This window comes from Molothrus ater, chromosome 4 (assembly GCF_012460135.2).
Source record: "Molothrus ater isolate BHLD 08-10-18 breed brown headed cowbird chromosome 4, BPBGC_Mater_1.1, whole genome shotgun sequence".
NCBI classification, from domain to species: Eukaryota; Metazoa; Chordata; class Aves; order Passeriformes; family Icteridae; genus Molothrus; species Molothrus ater.
This window is the reverse complement of record NC_050481.2, coordinates 42,780,566-42,800,508: the sequence shown is the minus strand read 5'-3', so window position 1 is coordinate 42,800,508 and position 19,943 is coordinate 42,780,566. Positions and strand designations below refer to the sequence as shown.

Genomic DNA, 19,943 nt, shown 5'->3' with positions numbered 1-19,943 from the left:
TTAAGTGCAGAATCTCCAGCATAGGAGTCTCACTACTGGGATCCTTCTATTGCTCATGTGTAACCCTTGAGCTAGGAGAACAAACTTTGCAAAACAGATTAGACTGAGATTGTCCATATACAATTAATGTAATTCAGAGCTGATTTACTGTAGATCAGAAATGTCCTAAGTATAGTGCTTCTTGGTATGTAAACAGGCTAGCTCCTTTTTAATTATTGTCCTCTCCCATATGGAACTGTGTGGGAGCAGACATAGTTACAAAGGACCTTTAAAATCTTTGATTCTGCCATGTTACAATGGTCTGAAAAACTGGTAGGCAGAGCTCAAGGGAAAAACCACATGGTCTGCTTGGTTCTAGATCACAGCCTTTGGCCAACTGGTAGGTTCAGTTTTCAGACTCTCTTAACTGTCAAAGCCAGCTTCTTACAAAATGCATTATAAATAGCTGCAGTTTTCTTCCCAAGGCAAACTGTGGCTTGTGCCAGTTCTTTGATTGAGCATTACTCCTGGCTCATCTTGTTCTTCTAGTCCAAAGGATGAGAGGTTTTTACTGCTCAGAGAGCTTGGGTGTGCCCTTCTCACTAACAGTTCTGGTCCTCCAAAAGCAGAAGAGTTCATCTAATGATCCATGCCATAAGCAGGATCTTGCCATAAGCTGCTGCTGCCAGCCACTGAAGTGAAATCCAACTTTTTCTTTGCATTTTTCTCCTTGCACCTGTAGCCCAAGGAGCTGCTGTGTGAAAGCAGGACATGAGCTTGTGCTGGCAGGAAGGAGTATTTAATTGTTAGTTGTGGAGCCTGCCTGAAGCTCTCACCTGCTGCTTGTCCATCCACTCTCCATCATGCCTGCTTACTCCACTGAGAATCTTTTATTTACTCTTGCTGCTTTCCTTGCAGGTATTTTCCAGGACATCTGTGGGCCCTGCTCTGGAATTTTGCTTCTAAGCAAAGCCTTGACTTGTAATTGACTCTAAAGCAAACTGACTTGCACGTGTGTCGCAGAACTACTGCTTGATTTTGATTAAGATTCAAATTCCTGCCTTCTCCTGTCCTCATTAACTCCCAAAATTTTGCTTTTTAACATGGGAGATGACATTCTTTTTTCCTCTGAAATGATATGGGGCTTCACTGCATGGGTTCCTGAAACAGTAAAGGTGAAGAATTTTCTTTTCAAACTGACTTTATTTTTTTTTCCATTTAAACGACAGCATCCAGACAGCTTGGTCTCTTCTGTAACACCTTATTTAATTCAGTTTATAGTAAACTGGATTAACTCTTTGTATTTACATAAACAGTAAATCTGCTAGAAGCCAAGACTGAAGGTGGTTTTTCCAGAACTAGGCTATGCAGTAATAGTCAAAAATTAAGTATGATTTTCTTGTTGTTCACATATTGACCTTTTTTTGCAACAATTTTGTTTTTCACAACTGAATTAGGAAAGCTGCATAAATCTCTTATGTAAACTTGAAGAGAAAAATATATATGGATGGTTACTTGACCTGGGAAAAAAACAAACCTAAGAAAAAGTAATCAGACCACTCCCTCAGTGTTTGTGAGGGATCTCAAGTACGTGTGCAGCAAATTAATAAGAAAAACCACACCCATTGCCATTGTATCTTTCTATGTAAAATAAAAGGCAGCTAAACAAAATCCCAACATTGCAAATAGCTACAAGCATTTCTTCAGTGAAATGGTCACTGTGCCTAGAGCAGGAGCAGCAGGGGGAAGGCAATAAACTGATATTAAAAATAGATATGTCTATCTGTAACAAAAGCAAATTAAACTTTTTGTCTGGCTTGAGAAAACTTTCAGACTTGATTGGTGAAGGTTGAATCAATAAACAATCACATTCATCACTTTTTGTATATTAGGGCAGACACAGTAAGACAGTTATTGGGGGTTTTGCTTTTAAAGAGCTTTGTTTATTTTAGTCAATAGCAGCATAGGCATTCAGGCTCTGGACCGACATCTGTGGAATTTAGCTGTCCTTTTGCAATTGTAAAGCAATTTCAAGTGTGGAAATGTGGATTGTCTTGCACAAGGGACATTACTTAACTGTTACTAGTCTACACTGCCTTGTTCTACATATGCTAAAGTGGGACAAGACTAATTAAGCAAGTAAACTGATTTTTAAATTAGGCAGTAATTTGATTATGGATGTTACATAACTTCATTCCACATAAATCCTAACAATCCCCTGGCAGGTTGATGTGTGCACTCAGAAACAGGCGATAGGCTCCTTACAGTACAGACTGCAACATCTGACTTTGTTCAATTATCTTTTATGAATCAAATGGCCCAGGAAGTGCATTTCACACATGCATTTTTCACTGATTTAAACTGTGTTGTTATATTTGGTTTCAATAGATTCACTATTGGTTTCAACAGATTTCAATATTCATAGCTGAGATTAAAAATGGACCCTGGTAGTACAATCATGCTAACACACTTCTGCTTGCATGCTTCAGTTAAAAAAAGAAATTAGATGCACAACTAGACTGGCCCTTGTTTAATCAGTGGGATGTTGATTTCTGTGTGCTCTCAATTTGTCAGTGTTACATCCCCCTTTACTGCTTCTGGCTGTGCTACTACAGGCATTGTTCTAAGGCCTAGAGTATCAGTACTTCATTTTCTTCAACCAGAAGCTGTGTTTATTTATCAGCTGCTAAAATTATTTGGTAAATAGCATCCCTGTGTAGAAAACACAGGAGTTGGAACTGTAAGCTAGTCCCAGCAATGCAGCCAGTGGCACAGATAAAATTACTGCCTCTGACATTATCTGCTTCCTAGGATACTAGAGTGCTACTACTTCTCTCTAAACAACCTTTCTTTCTTAACTTGAATTGCAGACAATGGTGTAATCTGACTTGGCTTCCTTTCCCCAACTTCAAAAAAAAAACCAACCAAAACAACCCAACTGCCTTATGATAATAGTTTTAACTACCAGTTTACAAAATCAGAAGAAATCAGTTTTGCAGACACAGTCTATTTGGAAATGAAAGCACTGTGGTATCTAACATGCATGATGTCTCAGACTGAAGTATGAAATCAGTACATGTGTACTTTGGTGACAGAAAGTATCTTTTCTTTATTGAATTAGTATTTTTTTTTGAGACAACAGAAAAATCTGTATTAAAAAACCACATTTGTTAACAGGCCAAGAAAGAGCTTCAGCAAAAGAGTTTTAAATCAGTAGCAAGACATTCTTGGCTCAGATCTTGTTTCAGATATTTCCCCAAGACCTTGTTTCTGTGACTATATATGACACTTGGTAGGTTATTTTATAAAAGGGCATATCAGACATATCCTCACATTATACCAGAACAATAGCAATTAATTTTAAGTGCTTATGAAAAAATAACAGAATTGTATTGTCCCAGATGGTCTTCTTACACCCAATTCTTTTTGATGCTTGGTAGGTGCCATTATAACTTGTGTTCCTTGGGATTTTAATCTAAATAAACCAAACCAAAAAACCCAAAAATTAACAAGCCCCCAATGAACAACACACCAAGAATACTGCCAAGACTGAAGAGATCTAGAACTAACTGCTGAACTCATTTGGCAGAAACAGCTGAAATCACACCAGACACTTGTGAGGATACATTTCTGGTCAGCAGAACTGCTGGTTACAAAGCAAGAAAGTCTGCTGTGAGATAGGGTCCTTCACTGTTAGAAACACTTTGCCATTTCTATAGAGCCATTAGATTTTTGAAGAAAGGAGACTGAGTAATCTCTTTCCAGAAGCATCTTCTCAAGGAGGACACCAATTGGGACAAGCAGCTTCCAGCACGGAGAGGAGCAGGGCTACCAAGGGCTGCAGGGATCTGGGCACTCCCGCAGGTAAGTCTCTGTATGGCCATTGTACACCTCCATCAGCGTGGTGCACACTGTCAGCTAATGGGCACAGGGGGGGAAGAGGAAAAAAGAAAATCAACCACATTACAGGAATTAGTGAAAAACTCTCTCTGATAGAGCTGAACAGTTCTACAAGCATTTACCTTCTTCAGTCAACAACATGCAAGTATGAATTGTCTGTGTTCTCAGTCAAGAATGCTGCTTCTACTTAACACAGGAACTAAACTTCATCATTCAAGAAGTCTTAAAAACTATTTCCTTCAGATTTTTTTTCCTAAACACCAAAATTTCAATTCCAGACTAAACCCTCTTGTGTTGCAAGAGTAATGTGTCTGTAGTATGCCTAAATCATGAGGTATATTAACTTGTTTTATGTGAATTACAAAGACATAGATCACACATTAACTCTGGTTAGAAGGGTGCTCAAGATGTCTGCAAAGCAGCTGCTGCCTCAAACCAGGACCAGCTACTATGAGGAAAGGGCTCAGGCTACTGAGAATTTTAAAGCTGTACGGCCTTTGGAAAATAGCTATTCCAGCAATTACATTTTGCTTTTACAAAGTAATATGAAATTTGTTTTTACACACATGTTTTCACTTAAAAACCTCTGAATGTACCACTGAAGCCTCCTCCTTATATATACAGTAGTTAGTGGTCTGCTCCCCACTCTAAACTTCCTGCAAAAATAGAAGCATTACCTTATTGAGCACAGGCTTTGTGGAGAGAACATCATAAATTGCAGGTAGGGAGAGATTCTGAAAGAAAATAATACACTGATATTAAGGGGCATTACCTGTTAATGTAACTGCTGAGAACTAACTTTTTTACACTTCACTCAAATAACACAATGCAGTTTTAAGAGTACAAGATACCCATAACACTTTGATATCAGAAGAATGTGGGCTGCAAAAATTTGACCAGACCAGATCTTAGTAGAGCATGGCGCACTTAAGTGTGTTTGCTGCCCCAGAGTGTGTATTTTAATTTCACTGGTAAAACTACCCTAAAAACACCAAAAGTCTTTCTCGAGGTATCTCTGGGTGTACCCTCCTGCATATGCAACTGCTGGAGATACTTTCAGAAAACCCACCTAGATGAAATGAATGCCCAAAACAAACAAACCAACCAACCAAACCAAAAAGAATCCCGAAAACCCAATCCCCCCTATAACCACAACTAAAACCCAAACCAAAAAACAATACCCCAAAAAACCCCAAACAAATAAACAAAAAACCCACAAACCTTCCCCATGTAAAGAGGCAGCTTCTTCTAACCCAGAAGCAGAGACAAGTTACCACAAAATCATCAGCCACTTGTGTCATTACAGCTGAGCTTGAAAATAACCTGAATGCTCCTGGCTGTGTCAAGTCAGTAGTGCAAGCTGGGAGTTTCATACCAGGATATGAGGTATCTGGAGGATGATTACCTCTTGTGTTGTCTGGTTCAGGCATTTCATTGCAGGTCCTCTACGATTATCCAGCACCAGTGGAGGCTTCCAGCGATCGTAGTTGGTTTCTACCACATACCATGTACCCTTCTTGATATCAAGGCTGGAAAAGAGGTCTAAGTTGGTGCTTTGCTTCTCTAAATATATAGCAAGTACACATATACAATATATACTATATACAGATACATTATATTTTTAGACTTGCTGTGGTATTTTTCAATGATGGTAAAGAAGTGAGTTCTTGTACAACAGAAGTCACAAGAAACAGAGCACACAATTAGAGGTGGAACCTGTCCTCTTCCGGAAGGATGAGTCAGGTGTCAGGTCAAGCATACTCACTCCCAGATATCCAGAGCAGCTGTCCTGGATCGAGTTATCACACACCCTTCTCCAGAATTTCTGCCTCCCAGAATAAAGTAAGCTGGAGCCAGCAATCTTGTTTTTGCCAGTCTGTCTTTTGCATCCTGGTAACTGTGGGTAAGATAATGTTGGACATTAAATCCTATAAATGGTTCAAGTACTGAAGAGCAAGTTCCACAGACCCATGACAAGTTTGGGTAGTTAAGCCTTTCTTCCCTTTTCATGCACATATGAGGAAACAGGATCATGATAAAGGAACACATTTAAGCAAAGCTTCTTGTCTCATTTTGTACCTAAAGTAAGATTGTTTAGAGGTGCTCTCTGCACTTTTTCTACACTTGAAATATGAGTAAAATGATGACATACTGTGTCATATTCCACTGAATTGATTTATTACATAACAGCTTTGTTTCTTCTTACTTCCTACAATGTACTAGTACCTGTTGGATGTGCTTTGATGCAGAATGCTGTAACCCATTTTGATTACCAAAAGGCTTAACAGCAAAAAAAGAAGTTTGAGGAAAAATATTTGAGGGATCACGTGTGATGCTTTGCCTCCTGCTCCAGAGTACCAGCAACACCAGTATTTAAAGTTAAGGCCACTAGGAAGGTATCTATATCACTGGATATTAAGCATACATCTACAGTATTCATGCTAGTTGAATGCAAAGCAGACTAAAGAAGCATAATATTTAGAGGGAGAGGGAATACCTTGTAGCATTCTCTAATACAGTTCTTGTAAGAAAGCCCATCCACATACCATCTCTTCTACCAAGAAACCATTCAAAGATTCCTGCAAAATATCAGAATAATTAGTTTTCAGACAGTTCACTCATGCTACTCTTAACTTCCACAGCTGGTTTTAAAATAAGCTGTGTTTTATCCAACTCATCTGCAATCTTTTCACCATTTGTGTGCCTGTTTATTAAGGTAACTGGTTTGCCCAGGTCTGGAAAACTTGTGCAGAAATAATGAAAGAAATGAGCATTACTCACCCACATAACCACCATCAAGACTGAAACGCTCATTCATTGTCAGAGTGAACAAGTTCTGAAAAGCATTAAACAAGCCAACCTTCAGCCACTGACAGCCCACGAGTACCAGTAATAAACAAGAGGCAGCATTGCAATTTACATGTCAATTGAGCTGCTTGTTTGTCAGGCTCTTCCCCTTTGAGTAACAGACTGCAAGATCAAGCTCATGTAGAGAAGAACCTAATTTATCAGGGCTTGAATAAGTAGAAATTAGTTTTCTGGCCTGGCAGACAATCAGCACAGCAAGTCAAGCCTGTGGCCATTTTTTCCTCTTGGTCTGTGCTGCATTGCTGAATTAGCAGTTTTCCTTTCCCTGCTGTATGTCACCTTCTTCTCAGACCTCTGAGTACTATTCTAGTTTGAAGGCAGATTTTTAAGTCCCAGTGCTAAGCACACCCTGCTATGTTACTGCTATTTGCATGGGCATGCAGCTGCACACACTGCAGTCCATGCTAACTGAACGCACAATTCAAACTCAAATCTCAGTCTCCTGCAACTAATGTTTCAGACAAAAACTGAATTCAGCTACCCCAGATTTCAGGTGCCTATTAAATGAAAACCCAAGGAAAAAAATCTTAAAATGCAGGACTGCCTTTTCCAAGAAGGATTGGAGAAAGAATTAAATAGCACAAGTGTGCTGTTCCCCCTCTGGGATCACAGCATTAGCTATTAGCCAGCAAGAAACTCTAACCACCTCAGCACTTCTTATTCACTCTCGTTCATATTCAAAATTCAATGCTGTTTTTAAGAACTGTCCAAACAGAAACATTTCATTTAGTCAATCTCCTTTCACAAGGAAGGGTGCAGCATTTTTTTCTTTTATCTGTCTTCAAGTAGCTATGCTGTGCACCAGAACAACTTAGAGATCATTTATTGGAAAACATCCCAAGGCACAGCATGAAAGCAGAAAAATTTAAATATTAAAGGAAAGTCTGAAGCATTTGTAACAAACTGACAAGGCTCCATTCCCATACTTACTGGTTTGACTCCAGACACCATGCCTATGTATCCTGCAAAATTTGTGGACTTGAACACTGTTTTGTTGTTTCTCTGAAAGTCCAAGAGTACCACTAAAGGCTTCAGTTCCCGAGTTAACGTCCAGGAATTATTTTTAACATCCCACCTGCAGGAGACAGTACAGCACTTGAAACTTCCCTCAGTAGTTTTCAAAGCTTCCCTTCACAGCATGCATTCACCCTGTGTATGATGCCTGTCCTCTGATCTAACTCACAACAGGCAAGATCACTGCTCTGTAGTTACCTGAGCAGCACCCGCAAGGAACAACTAAGAAGTCTAAATGCAGAGGCTGGCAGTGAAAAGAACTAAGTTTTGTTTGAACCAGGAGCATATTGCTCAGGATTAAACAGCACCACCATCACAGCTGGTTTGTTTTGAACACACAACTTTGTTCTCTACCTGCTGGCAAAGGCAGCTACAGCTACTGCCTGTGACACCAAACCTCAAATTCTTATTTTTCAAAGGCAGAAGAGAAACCATGTACTACTGGATTTGCTCTACATGAAGGGAAGTACCAATTCTAGTTTGTAAAATTAGCCAGACCAATTTGGAGGCAAAAGGTTGATACAGAGCACTTAGCAGACTGTTAAATTCTCTGGAAATAATCCAGACTCTGGAGCAGCTTTGAAAGTTTGCTTAATTTTCAGGAAGCATGTTCACAGTATTTCTGGCAAGTCAGAGAAGTCCAACACAAGCCAAACCAAGGGACAGGTGGAGTCACAGTAGACAATGGGTGAGCTTTTAATAGGTAGGTAAGAATTTTAATAAAGATGAGCATTTAAATTCCAATTGTGCATTGAGCATCATCAGTATGAATGATGTTACAAAATATACTGGGGTAATAAAAGCAAATGCTGAACTACCTGATCAGGGGCATGAAAGGAGAACTAATGAGAGCTGGGCAACAAACTAGAGTTTGTGTGGAAATGAAGAATGAGGGGAAGTGTCAGTGGAGCACAGTACAGTAACTGGGGGGGAGGAAGCATTAAAATGCCATGCCACTCCGTGTCACTGCATATATTAAAATTGATGCTTCATCCCATCATGTAAAGAACAAGATATACTGTGCCTCAGAGATCAGGTTACATGATCAGGGCCATTCTTTGGTTTGACACAGTTTGAACTGCAGCTGAGAAAAAAAGTAAGTAGCAAAACACAGCTGTTCTTGATGCATTTGGGGCAGTTTGACATAAGATCACTAGAATATCCTGATCTTTTAATTTTAGCTGCTTTTTCCAACACACAATGGAGAATTACTTGTCACAGTCTTACAGACATCCAAAGAAGACTCAAAGAATGTATGTAGCTATTTAAAGTTCAGCTTGCCTTTTCTTTGAGTTTAAAAAAAAGTTACAAGTTTAGGTACTTACCCTAGGAAAAGTCCAAAATCCAAGTTTCTGGCATGGTACAGCTTCCCTATACAACAATAAATAATTAAATACAATTTTCCAAACAAATGGACAAATTTCAGCTTAGAAACCCAAGTAATGAGTAAGCAGTCAAATACCTGGGAAAGTGTGCAAAGAAAATAGCATTCTCTATTTGCCCTTTTCATAACCACAATATAATGATGGGTTTTTATTGGTCAGAGAAGTGTTTTGCCATAACTGAAATCAAGTCATCTTGCAAACTGCTGTCCATCTCAGCCTCTAATCTTTCCACATTATCTTAACGCAATGGCAACACCTTGAGCTTCTTCTAAAAGTGAGATGTTTGTAAGCCCTCTGAGAATCCCTTAGAAACTTCCTAAGTTGGAACAGGTGCAGACAAGGGCTGCAGAACTAAGGAGAATGAAAGAGTCTCTTTTCTCAGAAGACACTGTCCATTTTCTCTACCAGCATACACATGCAGTATCTAGAAACTAGATGAAAAATCCTGCATGGCACTGAGAAAGTTTCAAGTGTGTTGCTGGTGTTTCTTTCCCCCAGAAAAACAAATACTACCTCTTAAAAAAACCCCAACAGCCCAATCACAAAAAACTCACCATCCAACAAAACCAAACCCAAATTATCTTTGAAAGTATTTTTGTCCTTTTTTTTAAACCTAAGACACTTATGAACTCTTATTCCCTTTCTCAAGGAATACCTTTACTTATCAGTCCTTAGGCATTATTATTACCTTAGGCATTATTATTACCTTTATGAATATACCTATTATTACCTTTTATTAACAGACCTTATTGGCTGCAGTTGAGGAGGACTGTATTTGCATAACTGAGGTGGACCCTCTTCTACATAAAAGAAAACTGTTAACATTATTTTGGATTGCATTACCTGTTTTATCTTCTGCCACTATTGATGTACATACAGTAAAAATTTCATAAAAAATGTTAAAAATAACGATTTCCCCTAGAAAAAAAAAAAAGAAACAAGGTTCAGTAGTTAGAAACTTGCCATGAACAGAAAAAAATGTTAGAAAAAAAGCATAGTGCAAATTCATTATTCTGTAATATTTCTGTTAAACATTTCAATTTAAATCTCTTTAATCTTTAAAATGACTGGTTCAGCAAAATCAAGAGCTTCCTGAAAAGCAAATAGAGGGATCAGAATCCCCTGACTTTCTGCCTCACCATGCACGAAGCTGACAGTCATTGCTACTTCCTCCTCTGAAAACCCCAAAACAAGCTATAAAATTCACTTTAAAGCAGAAAGCTGCTATATGCACCACTACTGCCATGTAAGAACTACTGCTAGCAGCAGGTGTAGTGCTCCTGAACGAGGGAAGCAGTGCAAACAGGCAGTGCTCCTTCTCTGTCTCAGTTCTGGAAGAACTCAGTGCCTACTCATCTGGAATGGCATTCTTTTGCAGGAGGTACAGAGGGAAGGCAGAAGGACATGGCAGGGACCACAAGGGAAAGAAAGCACAGCAGGAAACTGAGCCTTGACTTCTTTCTATGTCAACAGCAGACACACAGCAGAGTGCAAAACCAACAAGAATAAAGGATTCCCTCAAATTCTGGTGCACACAGCTGAGACTTGCTCCACTTCCCAAAACCTAGGAGTGAGAACTTACAGCTCTACAGAGCAGTCCCAGCCTGATAAAAGGCTTATGTGATTTATTCCATTCTTCTCTAAAACACTGTTCTTGTTTAGGGTGAGGTGTAATTTATTGCTTTAACTACTTAAGTAATGATTTGTTAAAGTCACAACTAACTGTATATTGGTAAACACATTAATTTTAAATGAGTCTGTATTCCTAGCTTTCCACTATGTTAATCAAGTGTTGGAAACTGTTACCCAAAGGAATCCCAGAGGAATTTGCAATCCCTTGGAGCTCTTCATTGAAAGGATAAGGAAGTGTAGCAGTCAGATGAGCCTGAAAGGAAAAGTTTTTTTTTGTATGATATATGTTTAAATTAACAGTATTTTGTTACTTACAACAAATGTCTCCTCAACAGGCACACTTTACTCCCAGCTATTGAGTGTTTAATTTCTCTGCAGCCTGTAGAACTTGAGGATGTTTGCAGAGTACTTGGAAGATAAGTATACACTTAAGGGAAGTAAAACTCCTACTTATCAAAACAGTGACGTGAGCAATGGACATGAGCACAGCCTCTCTTTGCAGCAACAGACAGAGAAGTGAAGTAGGACTTGTATACATTAAAAGCTCAACTGCAATGGAGCTCAATGTCAGTGTTCATGGGCATCCTTGACTTTCACATGTTGGCATGGCAACCTGTAAAAGCTGCATTTATGTCTACTCATGCACACAGGGATAAGCTGTAACTAAAGATGGGGTAGAGATCTGACCTTTGGCTGTCTCTAACCCTATACTGCTTTCTCCTGTTCCATGCCAAAGCATATTCTAATCAGAATCAAATTAATTTTTAAGGTGAGACCTGGTCAAAGTTGTACCTGTAACCAGACATTTATTACAGTTTTCAAAACCTGATTTTACTCTACTGTTTAAAAGAAGTTGAACACGGTAAAAAAATTCAGTCAAGTGTTTTGCTACAGAAACTAAGGCTGTTGCATATTTGTCTAGTGGTACTAATCCAAACTTGAAAAGATCTTAGGAAAAATTAGAGGAGGAAGAGACCTGCATCCTGCATTTTTTGTTTAATGGTTTCAGTCATTCAGAGTAGACAACAAGGCAAAATTTCAGAGTGACTGTTTGAAATAACATTTTTGTTCTGTTCCTGAAATGGAATTAAGAACTTGTAAATTAATAATTTTGAAAGTTCTTAATTGCCAGATTCAGAAGCATTCTAATTTTGTAGTCAGGGCATACAGTAATAAAATAATTAAGCTGAAAATACTTACTATTTTGTTATCCACTATGTCAACAACTTTGCCACTGGGAAAGAAGGTATTTGCTATATCTTTAATATTCTGGACCACAGTCTTCAGCTAAAAAGAGCAAGGACTTTTGTTGAATAGAAGTTCTTAAGCATAAGAATTGCTTAAGATAAATACTAACAGAACTCTTTGACAGACTTTTGAAAAAAAAACTTTGTTGAGAAAAATACATGTTTAAATAAAGTACTAAATGTCACCTTCTTAGTGAGACAAATACCCCCAAGTCCCCACTAGAATCACTCTTCAAGCTTTGTTCAAGTAACTTTCTTGATTAATTCCAATGTGTCCTTCTACCAGAAATAACAAATTACAGGAAAGCCATCCTTATCTTCTGCTCCTTTGAACACATTTTAATACTCTGCACTCTTCTATCTTTCAGAATGTTAATTTCAAGCTCTTTGCTTAAGCACTGATGTTACTGAAGACAAAAACACTCAATAAACTTCTTATGAAAGCACATGCTTTTGATCTGCAACATGTAAATGTCACAAATAAGAGTTCCACTCCATGTGATCAAGCTCCAAAGTACACAGGAGATAAAACTCTTCAGAATTTAAGGCGAAACCTGAAGCTTCCAACGCCTTTTAAAATAAATATCAGCATGTAAGTAGAGTTTGTCTGGCTTTCAGAGTGGAAAGTCCAAAGTCAAGGGATAGAGAAAAAAAGCCCTAGCCTTGTTTGAGAAATTAAAAATTACTCAACTCAATTTTCATCCATCTTCACCACAGCTGTTTTAAGCAGTTTGAAATAGGCTCAAATATTAAAAAAAATTATTTGTGCTGTGTAAACACCAGTGCCACAACCAGCATTCCTGAAAAGGGTAGGAAGCTCTTAATTTGCCCCTTGCCATTTCATCATCTCACACAGCATTTTGAGAGAAGTAGGGAGGTGCAGAGAGGAAATGCTGCCTCAGTTTCACTTCAGTTTACCAAGGCTGTTCCTTTGGTGTATTGCTCCCTCTTCATTCTGCACCACCTCACCACTAAGGAGATTTGATAAATAGAATGGCACATGCTTGTTGATGGCACACTGGTTTTTACACCTCTACGTCCCAAACACCAGTGTCTCTACACTTGATGCTGCTAGCTTAAGTGTTAAGCAGAAAAAAAAAATTTACTCAAGCTATTATTTTGAACTGGAATCATATTAGAAAAGTCAACAGGAAATATTATCTCTTTCAGATACTTTCAGCACATGTATTCCTTTAAAAGCTTTTCTCAAAACAAAAGGCTATGTGCTAGTTTTGTATCTGCTAAGCTTCAGAGCAGCTCTGCATTTCTTACCTCTGTCTTTTTGTCACGCATCAAGTCATCCCACCTTCTGCTGGGAGGTAAATCGAGATTTATGACATATGTGGGTATGTTACCTTTGAACCTGAGAGAAAAACACCAGAGATCAAATTTAAAGAAGGCTCTGAAAAAACATTTGACAAAATAGGTGCTTCCCACCTGTAACTAGCATTTTTTAGACCTGCAACAGGAACAAGTTTCAAGAAAAAAACCCTGTTCAGACTTGCAAATCACAACTTCTCTGTAATTTGCTAGACAAGTTGAATCAGATTACTTACGTTGGTCCTGAAGGAGGGTACATTTTACTCCTACACTCTTCTCCATACTGCAAAGACAATGAAACATTACTATTTAGCTTCTTTGTAAACACTATTATTCTAGTAGACTTAGTTTTCAATCGAACCTTTAGGACTAGTCAGTTAATTCAAAGTCTTGGGACTTTGGAAAGAGGAAAATAGAGGACGAGGGACCAGCAGCGACTTCCCCATGCTGTCTGACAGACCTCTAGACAACTTGTCTAATGTACTCCATGGCAAGCAGAAGGGTACGATAAATATACAAATTGTATATATTTTTACTCCATATAATTTAATGAAGAGCCCTTCAAAAGTATATTCTTTATACAAGTTCAAGAACCTCAGATCTCAGTATGGACCAGTCTGTTCTCTTTGTCTAATTCATAATCCCATTTTATAGTGTCATGCCTAATTTAGTATTAAGCTGCACTGTACAGCTGGAGTAGGGAAAGCAGAATGAACTTTGGGCAATCCCTCAGCTGGTGGAATGAGCTGAGGATTCAGTGTGGAGAAGTGGTGCTGAAGTGGGGCTAAACATTACATGGGGTGCAATTCAGGAATGTAACTAAAAAATATACCTTTATTCCTGGGAGCATGGCTAGTTACAAATGAAAGTTTGAGAACTACTTTAGATGTACTCAAAGTGAATGCAAGGTTGTTTTTCTATCAATTACATAAAGCATGCATATAAATATAATAAACATATGCATATACATGCCACAGTTGTAATTCTATGTTCTAGCCAGTGACATACAAGCAAATGCCTACTAGGCCACCCACACTTGTGCTTCAAGCCAGTTGACAGCAGGCCAGGTTTGGTCCCAAAACTATGTGAGAAGTTCAGTAAGCTCCTTAGAGTCTAATATATCTCACTAAGAAAAAGGAAAGGTACATGTGCTGTTCTGGGAGCCCAAAGAAAAGCTCCCAAAGCACAATTGTTTGGGAGAGAGAACACAAACAAAATATGGAGTGATCCTTCCACCACTACTTCCCTTCCTCCCCACCCTTGATGTCCAGTATTTATTAGGCTGTATTAATTAGATTACTAGTGTGTCCTTGAAAGGCATTCTGGTTCCAGTGAAAACTGTGACAACATCTCCAGCACCTATGTAACTGGCACAAAGAAGTTAACTCATGTCAATGTTCTCTTTGGGCTAATCTCATTATCTGTTTTTAATGCATTAATATAGAAAACACAATGTCTTACACAATGCCACGGACTTGAAACAGCTTAATTTGTTACAACTGGAAACAGCGATTCTAAATTGGGATTGATTTCTCCGTGTTATAATGTTATCTCTTTCTACTGTTTCCAGTTGGTGGGAGAAAGCAGGAGATGAATTTTGGGTTTCCAACACATGAGGTGAAGGTATAGGGCCAGCAGCTTTGTGTTTCCTAGATTTCACTGTAGTGCAGTTAACAGCCTTTGCACAGCTGGAACAAAAAGTCAAATACAAAAGGCCATTTAATTTTCAAAGTGAGGAAGCATCAAAACAAGGAGGGTAGGAGGGATATCAGATGACTAATTAGGCAACAGAAGTCAGAGGTTTTGTGCAAAGCCAGACAAATGCTTAACAGTATTGATGGAACTGTCCTATGCAATTTTCCATCCTGCAATTCTAAAATCCATCAGAAAGAAGTGACATTACATTTACACCCTACTGGAATGCATGTACACATTTGGAGCTTCAGGAAATATCTCCATCAAAAATATGTTTCCTTGACAGATAAAGCTTCTAATAAAAAAGTTATCCAAAGTGCATCAGAATTCCATTACTCTGTCAATAGAGCCCATGCTCACAGAGGAAACAGTGGCACCTGTGCAAAACTGATTTCAGAGGATTTTAAGCTAAAGGTGCAAAACATTATGTCACTCCTGGCACCCTCCCCTGAGATTTTAATCCTGTATCTGCACCTATTTTTATCTTCCCAGTGCTTTGCAGCCTAAGCTACAAAAAACGGCAAGGAACGCAACAGATAAAGGGATAGAGAACAGAGAAAATGCTCCCTCCTTACATGTGGTATTTTTAGATTTCTAACCTGTCTATGTATAAAGCAAGGTAAAGACGTCAGTAATTCCTAAAACAACCTGTACATCTTTCAAAACTGATTGAGGTGTCTGAAGAAATTAGAGCTAATAATAACTGTTCCTTTAGGTAAACCATTACGTCATAGAATCACAGAATATCCTGAGTTAGAAGGTACCCACAAAGGATGATCAAGTCCAACTCCTGGCCCTGCATGGGGCAAGTCCAAGAGCCCCACCCTGTGCCTGAGAACATGTCCAAATGCATCTTCATCTCTGACAGGTGGTGCCCCTCCGGCCTCAGTGAAAAACTTTTTCCTAATATCCAATTTCAACCTTCCCTGACACAGCTTCAGGCCATTCCCTCAGGTCCTATTGTTGATCAGCAACAAGAAAAGATCAGTGAAGGGATCAGTGTCTGCCCTGTGCTTCCCCTTCTGAGGAGCTGTAGACTGCAATGAGGTCTCCCCTCAGTCTCTTCTCCAATGAGAACAAACCAAGTGACTGCAACAGCTCCTGGCACATAGGCAGCAACTTAAAAAGATGTCAAGACAATCAGAAAACTAGAAGTGGGGTGTTTTGTTGTTTTGGTTTTTTTTACACAAAGTTCTAACAAGAAATTAAAAAAAAAGTTATCTTTTGCAACCAGCTAAAGATTATCTGCAAAGCTTTCTGAGAAGGCAAAAAAAAAAAAAAAAGAGACACCTAAAGAATTTTCCGGAATCAGCAGAAAATCCATCAAGCACTTTTTATAACCAGAGTAAAATAAGCAGCTATGAAGTTATCACTGTGGTCAGTGGGGCTCTCCTCTCTGCAGAGGCTTGACACTGGAAGAAGAACAATAAATGCTGTCCAAGAATGTGACAAGCCAGAGGTCATCCCCTAGAAAAAGCTATTGGCAGCTGGACCCAGACAGCAGATTACCACTATAAATGTGCTTTTCAAGCACCCACTGAACCCCCTAAGAGCAATACAGCTACTCTTGAATGGTGATTTAATGCTCCCTTGTTTTGCTTTTTAAAATGTACTCTTACCAGTAGGTTGCATATCTTGATTATCTTACATACTGCCAACTTTGAAATTGAGATGTATGTAATGACACAAAACCAGACGGGTGACAGCATGGGATTGAAACATTAACAGGAGGATAATGCAGTGGAGGAGAAGTAGAACATGGTATGGGGAAATATGGAAATAAAAAGTGGAAGTATCACAGAAGATTCATATTTTGACTGATTGTATATAAAAAAAAAAGTGGAACAGAAACAAGTAACTTAGCAAGCTGTTGAGATGAATTGGGTGAGCTGTAAAAAATATCAAGTAGTAACAGTTATTATTGACTGGAGTACAGAAAATTAATGCATGGTTTAATAACTGCTGAATAAATATTTTGACGCCTGATTTCATTAATATAAAATAGACTGAATGCAAGTTGTCCAGTCTAAGGAATACCAGCACTTCCTTTATTTCTTTATTTTTGAGATAGACCATCTCTGGCATCCCTCCTTAATATTTATGTATTTTATATTTTTCACCTTCCTATGTAAAAGCAAATAGAAAATTACCTCTTTGAGCTATTAAGTATAAATCCAGCTTTTCAGTCAATCTGTAATATTGAGCATCCTTTTGGTCTATGAACTCTGTGATCTAACACATTTTCCTCTCTGCTGCTCTTCCCTCATGGGATAATGCCAATGCAACACCATTATGCTGCACGAGTCCCAATGCTGTTCACCTTTCTGAACACAGAGGATAAGAGTACTCTTGGAGTAGAAGAAACAATGACAAGACAACCTAAACTGCAGTTTGGACAAAAAGGTCAGCATGGCTGAGGGGGCCTCAGTGAAAGCTGAAGGGACTGACAGTCTGCACCTCTGAGATGCAATTCAAGGCATTTATCTTCTGTGTTCTTTGTTAATGAGATGAACTCAGTGGCACTTAGGAAGAATTCTTCAGCATGTAAAGCAACCCTGCATCTCAAACAAAAATAAAATATCCAAGCCTAATATCTGGCTGCACAGCAGCACAACCTGGATACACAGCGGATATTGTGCAAGTGCAAAGATGTAGCAAGTGAAATCACATGCAAATCAAGCTCTCATGCTACTACTTTGCTGACAGCTGGCACTTTCTCCTACAACTCCATACTCCGGGATACTTTTGGCTAAAATTCTGAAGGTGTTTTAAGCTGCAGATAGCAGTAGGAAGCTGCTCTTGGCTGGTAGGATGGGACTGGAAGAAAGGAAGAGAGGGGAGAGAGAAAAGCCAAATCCTGTGTACTAAAAGATGCTAAGGGAACACTGGCCATCCGCATGCCCACAGTCATTTCTGCAGCTCTCCCCTTTCACAAAACCCATACTAACTTTCCCAAAATCAATGCAATTTGCTAAAAAAAAAAAAAAAAAAAGAAAAAAGAAAATACTTGGAACAAACTAAAGAATAAAAGACATAAAAGAGGTAGTATGTTCCTAAAATATTTAAAAATAGACTGCAAAAAATATTTTGAAACCCAGAGATATTTAAAACCTGTTCTCTTCATAGAGGACGAGTAAATTTAGGAACTTCAAGAGATGAAAGGATGCTTCACTGCTTCAGGAATACACCAGGAAACAGGAGCAACTGTTTACATGCCCAGGAGATGGAAGCCAGCCTGCTCCAAACGACTACCCCCGCCTTCCCAATTCCACCAAAAGTTAAATATTTCATTTGTTCAGTTAAAAATACCCAAACGGCCGACAGAGCAAGAAAGAACACCAAGGCCACCTGCTCCACGCTCCTCCCCTCGCTGAGCCACAGCACACACACTCAGCAGATTCACAACCGTGCGCTTTTCCAGCAAGCCCCTCGAACTTCCCTTCTGGAGATCGCCGCTGCGGTGCAGCAGGGCAACACTGACACTACGGAGGGGCACGGACCCGAGCGCAGGAGCGAGCAAGGGCTCGCACAGCCCCTGCCGCCGCTCCCGCAGGAGCCCTGCCCGGCCTGGGGAGCCCGTGGGGGCAGCGAGGCGCTGCCGCGCATCCACACGCGTGGATCCCGAGGCTCGCCCGGCCTCCCGCCTCGGGAAGGGCGGCGGCCGCATCCCCCCCGCCAGCCCCGGCGCCGTCCGCTCCCGCCGGCCCCGCTCTCCGCCGCCCGTCCCCCGCCAGGCTCACCGGGTCCGGCGCCCAGGCGGGCTGCGCCAGCAGCAGCAGCAGCGCCAGCAGCGCCCGGCCCGCCATGGTCCTGCCCGGCTCCGCTCCGAGCGGCGCTTCCCGGAGCCGCGGCCACATGACAGAGCCCCGCCCGCCGGGGGCGGGAGCGCCGGCACGGCCCGACCCAGCCCGGCGCGGCACTGCACGGCCCCGCCCGTGCTGTTATGGTGAAGCTCAGCAGGTCAGTTCCAGTCGCCCTTCCACAAATGGCAACTTCCGCACAGGAGAGTCTGAAATAGAATCGCCTCTCTCTGGCAATGCTGGGAGAAAACCCGTGGCACCAGTTTTCACTTTGGCAGTAGTGCGGTTTTTAATTACTCTGTGTCCTGCGCGGCTGTGTGGTGATGCCTATAAAACTCAGGTCAAAGTTACAAGGTGGTTACATAGCTTGAGTTATAAGATATAACCTGATATAACCTGAATCATAGCTTTTACCTGGTATAAATAACCTGATATAAATAACTTTCTAGACAATGTAATGGCTGGTATATGGTTAAGTAGTTGCTTAATGCTGAACAGACAAAAAAAAAAAACTTAAGAAAAAACTCACCAGGTGGATGGGAGGTAAGTATAGTGCTAATAAAAAATTGGCAACTGTAAAGCCAATTAGCCACAAAATGAAGAATTTAGACTGGCTAAGGAACAGACAGACCAAGGAACACTGTAACTGTGCATGCTCTGAAGACAAAGTTGAAAAGTTCAGATACGAAGAAGACCTTGGGAAGCCTTCATCAAAAACCCCCGACAACCCCTGAATTGGGGAGACACAAATGCAGTGCAAAAGAACGCTCTAATAACATAAGATCACACTATGTTAATTAGTTCCAGCACATGTGTGACGATGTTGTAGTGACATAGCAATACTAAGCAATACTTAATGTATAAATACACCACAGCACTTGACACGGGTGGGTGAGTTAGGAGGAGATATCCCCCTCACCACCAGCGCTGCAATAAACAAATACCTGCTCTACAGATATCAGCCCATGGGGATTTATTTCCTGCCTATCTTTTGAGCATCAGTGGTAATGAAAGATGCCAGGCAGGCACATTCTTGGAGAAGGATTTTTCTCCATCTTGCAGCTTAGGAGTGCAGGAACTGGGCAACTGGGGAGACAGACTAA

At 40.1% G+C, this 19,943-nt stretch overlaps 1 protein-coding gene across 1 annotated transcript; it reads right to left on the bottom strand.

The window, feature by feature from the left end:
* Positions 1–3,060: 3,060 nt before the first annotated feature.
* On the bottom strand, positions 3,061–18,897 carry ASAH1 (N-acylsphingosine amidohydrolase 1). Its single transcript, XM_036382308.2, has 14 exons — positions 18,781–18,897; positions 13,582–13,628; positions 13,298–13,388; positions 11,979–12,065; positions 10,953–11,031; positions 9,990–10,064; positions 9,087–9,132; positions 7,678–7,822; positions 6,661–6,715; positions 6,377–6,458; positions 5,645–5,776; positions 5,285–5,408; positions 4,557–4,613; positions 3,061–3,897 (listed from the first exon to the last, which is right to left on the bottom strand). Exons 1-14 carry the CDS (start codon positions 18,895–18,897, stop codon positions 3,808–3,810), a joined length of 1,227 nt encoding a protein of 408 aa, XP_036238201.2. The 3' UTR covers positions 3,061–3,807.
* Between the last annotated feature and the right edge of the window lie 1,046 nt (positions 18,898–19,943).

Coding starts and splice junctions, on each gene's coding strand:
- ASAH1 (XM_036382308.2), bottom strand. CDS start 18,897: ATGTGGCCGCGGCTCCGGGAAGCGCCGCTCGGAGCGGAGCCGGGCAGG. Junction 13,389..13,581: donor TACCCTCCTTCAGGACCAAC/GTAAGTAATCTG, acceptor TTTTTCTCTCAG/GTTCAAAGGTAACATACCCA. Junction 3,898..4,556: donor CAAAGCCTGTGCTCAATAAG/GTAATGCTTCTA, acceptor TGTGCCCATTAG/CTGACAGTGTGCACCACGCT.